The 2728-nt window shown below is 63.3% G+C and overlaps 1 protein-coding gene across 1 annotated transcript; it reads right to left on the reverse strand.

Moving 5' to 3' along the window:
• LOC103893488 (visual system homeobox 1) lies at positions 1-2481 on the reverse strand. Its single transcript, XM_019470292.1, has 4 exons — positions 2390-2481; positions 2018-2141; positions 912-1080; positions 1-266 (listed from the first exon to the last, which is right to left on the reverse strand). The coding sequence occupies exons 1-4, from the start codon at positions 2479-2481 to the stop codon at positions 1-3; spliced, it is 651 nt and encodes a 216-aa protein (XP_019325837.1).
• Between the last annotated feature and the right edge of the window lie 247 nt (positions 2482-2728).

Here is a 2728-nt window from a genome sequence, read left to right on the forward strand (position 1 = left end):
TCAGTGGTCCCTGTCCTTCTGCTCCGTGGGGGGCTCCCCGTTGATGCACTGCCTCAGTACGCCCCTCTTCTCATGCTTGGCTGTCCTGGAGAGGTCGATGGCTGTGTCCTCCGAATCTTTTGCAGGGCCAAGCTTGTCGGACCCCCTCGGGGAACTGGCCTGCTTCCCTTTGAGTTCCTCCTCCTCCTGCTCCGCTCGCCAGCCATCTGCCAGCTTCTCTTGGCTCTCCGCCTTCCTGCTCACCTCCATGGACTTTTTGTGCATGCCTTGCAGAGGGGAGAGAGCAAAGCCAAGGGCACCGGTTGCTTATTTCTGCCCGGGACCGCTCAGCATCACCTCCTGCACTCCTGCTGCTTCCTTCAGCTCTCGCTTGCATCCCAAGGAAAACTCATGCTAGCTACCAGCCCTTCCCGACCCGGAGCCCTGCCACCTGCTCTCTGCAGCCCAAGAGGATGGATTGCGGCAGAATTGGTCCATACCTCTCCTGCAGCGGGGAAGACTTACAGGGAGAGGGGTGCTGTGACAGCCCATCCCAGCCTGGATTTCAAGTGCCACCTCAGTGTAGGATCTTGTATGAGCAGAGGGTAGCTTCAGTTTGGGGGGGGGAGGGTGATGACTTCCTAGACACCCTGCGACTCCCACACTGGCTGCTAGCACTAGAAAGCTGTATAGCTAACTATACGCAACCACGTGCAGACACCTGTCTGACACAGCAGTAAAAGGTTTTCCCTTTCCCAGCTGTTCTTTGCAAGGAAGGAGTGGAAAAGCCAGGGTGCTTGGCAGCCTGTGTACAGCTCATGGCCGAGGCCCTGTTCTTTGCTGGGAAAAGGCAAGGACATCCATATGAAAGAGGAAGGGCCGTTCACTCCGCAGCTGCCCCCTGACCCCCCCAGCCCCAAGCTCCCACTTACCCAGCAGCCATGGGGCACAGGATCCCACCAGCCCACTCTTGGCGGAGTTGATGATGGACTCGGGCAGAGGGATGGAGTGCCTCACCATGGCCCCGTAGAGGCCGTACTCAGCCATCACGCTGCTCCGGCCCCAGCACTTCTCCCGCTTCCGCCACTTGGCTCTTCGGTTCTGAAACCAAACCTTCAGGGGTAACAGCCAGGAGAGCACAGAGGGGTGGGATTGGGGAGGAGACGGTCCCCGTGGCCGGGCATCCAGGGCCCATCGGGCACGGGGGAGCGTGCGTCCAGGGCAAAGGGGCAGCCGTGGGGGTGCATGGAGGCGTTTGTGCGAGCACAGGGTGTGGACGCGCAGGTGGCAGTGGGAGGGTGGCCGGGGCAGTGCGTGGGGAGGGGGTTGAGGGAGGGCACACACGTGGGTGTCAGTGAGAGAGGAGAGGAAGGGGGGGAGAGGGAGCACACGTTACACGAGGCTGATTGTGACACAGGAGGGTGATCCCAGCCAAAATCACCCTACACGCCACCTGCCCGCAGGGTCCCTCTGCTGCCTCCACATGGAGCACCAACCTCTCCGGAAAAAGGGGTCCGTAATGCAGTGACCGATGATGACAGAGGGTGCTCAGGTCCCTCTCCCTACCCCCTTCCTGCATTCGAAGGCTCAAGGGGTGCAGATACAACCTGGCTGCTGCCCAGACTACCACCCCATTCTTAAGCTGCTCCACAGTGGGGCAGGATCAGGCCCTAAAACACCATGTGTCCCTCAAAGGGACAAGCTAGTCAGCAAGCTAGTGGGACACAGCTTGGCCCAGCAGCTCCTGAATCGCTCTCAGCTCCTGCCTGAGTTGGGTCTCCGGAGGACAGAGCCGAGCTGCCGGCAGTGAGCGGCCATCAGGGCCAGCTCAGTCCCCTGGCTCTGCATTTCCATTTGGGGCCTGTTCAGTGCCGGGGGGCGGAAGCTGAGCCCCCCCCCCCCGCCCCAAGCGCCCTGCAGCATTTCAGTGCCACCACGTTCCCACCACCTGCACTCACTGGCCATAGCGCAGAAGAGTCAGCCAGGCGCCGGCAGCCTGCAGGCTCCAGCGGGAGAGAGGACCGGCGCAGCCACCTACCTGTATCCTGTCCTCCGGCAGCTCCGTCTTCACGGCCAGCATCTCCCGGGCGTAGACGTCGGGGTAGTGAGCTTCGTTGAAAGCCTTCTCCAGCTCCTCCAGCTGGTGAGCTGTGAACACCGTCCTGCCGGGAGGGGAGAGCATCCTGTGGCACAGTCCAGACCCTCACGGCAAGCAGCGGGGCTGGCTGCCCCCTCCCCGCTGAGATTTTTCCTCCTGAAAATCCTCCCCCCACCCCCAGCTGCAGCCTTTCTCTTTCTTTGCTCCCTTGGGATCATCCACCGCCCCAGCCAGGGGACCAGAGGGACAGCGGGAGGCTGGTGGCAGCAGCGAGGAGGTGAGAATGGGGACAGCCCCGCTCTCGGGCTCTACCTGTGCCGGCGTTTCTTCCTCTTGATCTGGGAGGTGGACATCTTCAGGTCGCTGGCGTCCCCAGACAGGCTGTCCTCATCTGGCAGCAGCATGCGGGAGGGGAAGAGTCACGTTCCCGTTGGGAGGAGGGGGACCGAACCCAGCTCCCGAAACGCGGCTCCAGCTGCCCGCGGGGAGCGGGCCCGGGGCAGGGGTCCCCTCCCACAGCAACCGGTGGCACCAGCTCCGCAGCAGAGGCCGGAGCGCCGCGCCGGTGCCGCTATCTCGGGGCGGGGGATCGGCGCCCACCCTTGGCGGGGGGTCGGAGGGGCGGCAGCCCTGCGGGACGGGGAGCGCGGG

Source organism: Aptenodytes forsteri, unplaced genomic scaffold (assembly GCF_000699145.1).
Source record: "Aptenodytes forsteri isolate BGI_AS27 unplaced genomic scaffold, ASM69914v1 Scaffold238, whole genome shotgun sequence".
In the NCBI taxonomy this organism is placed as follows: Eukaryota; Metazoa; Chordata; class Aves; order Sphenisciformes; family Spheniscidae; genus Aptenodytes; species Aptenodytes forsteri.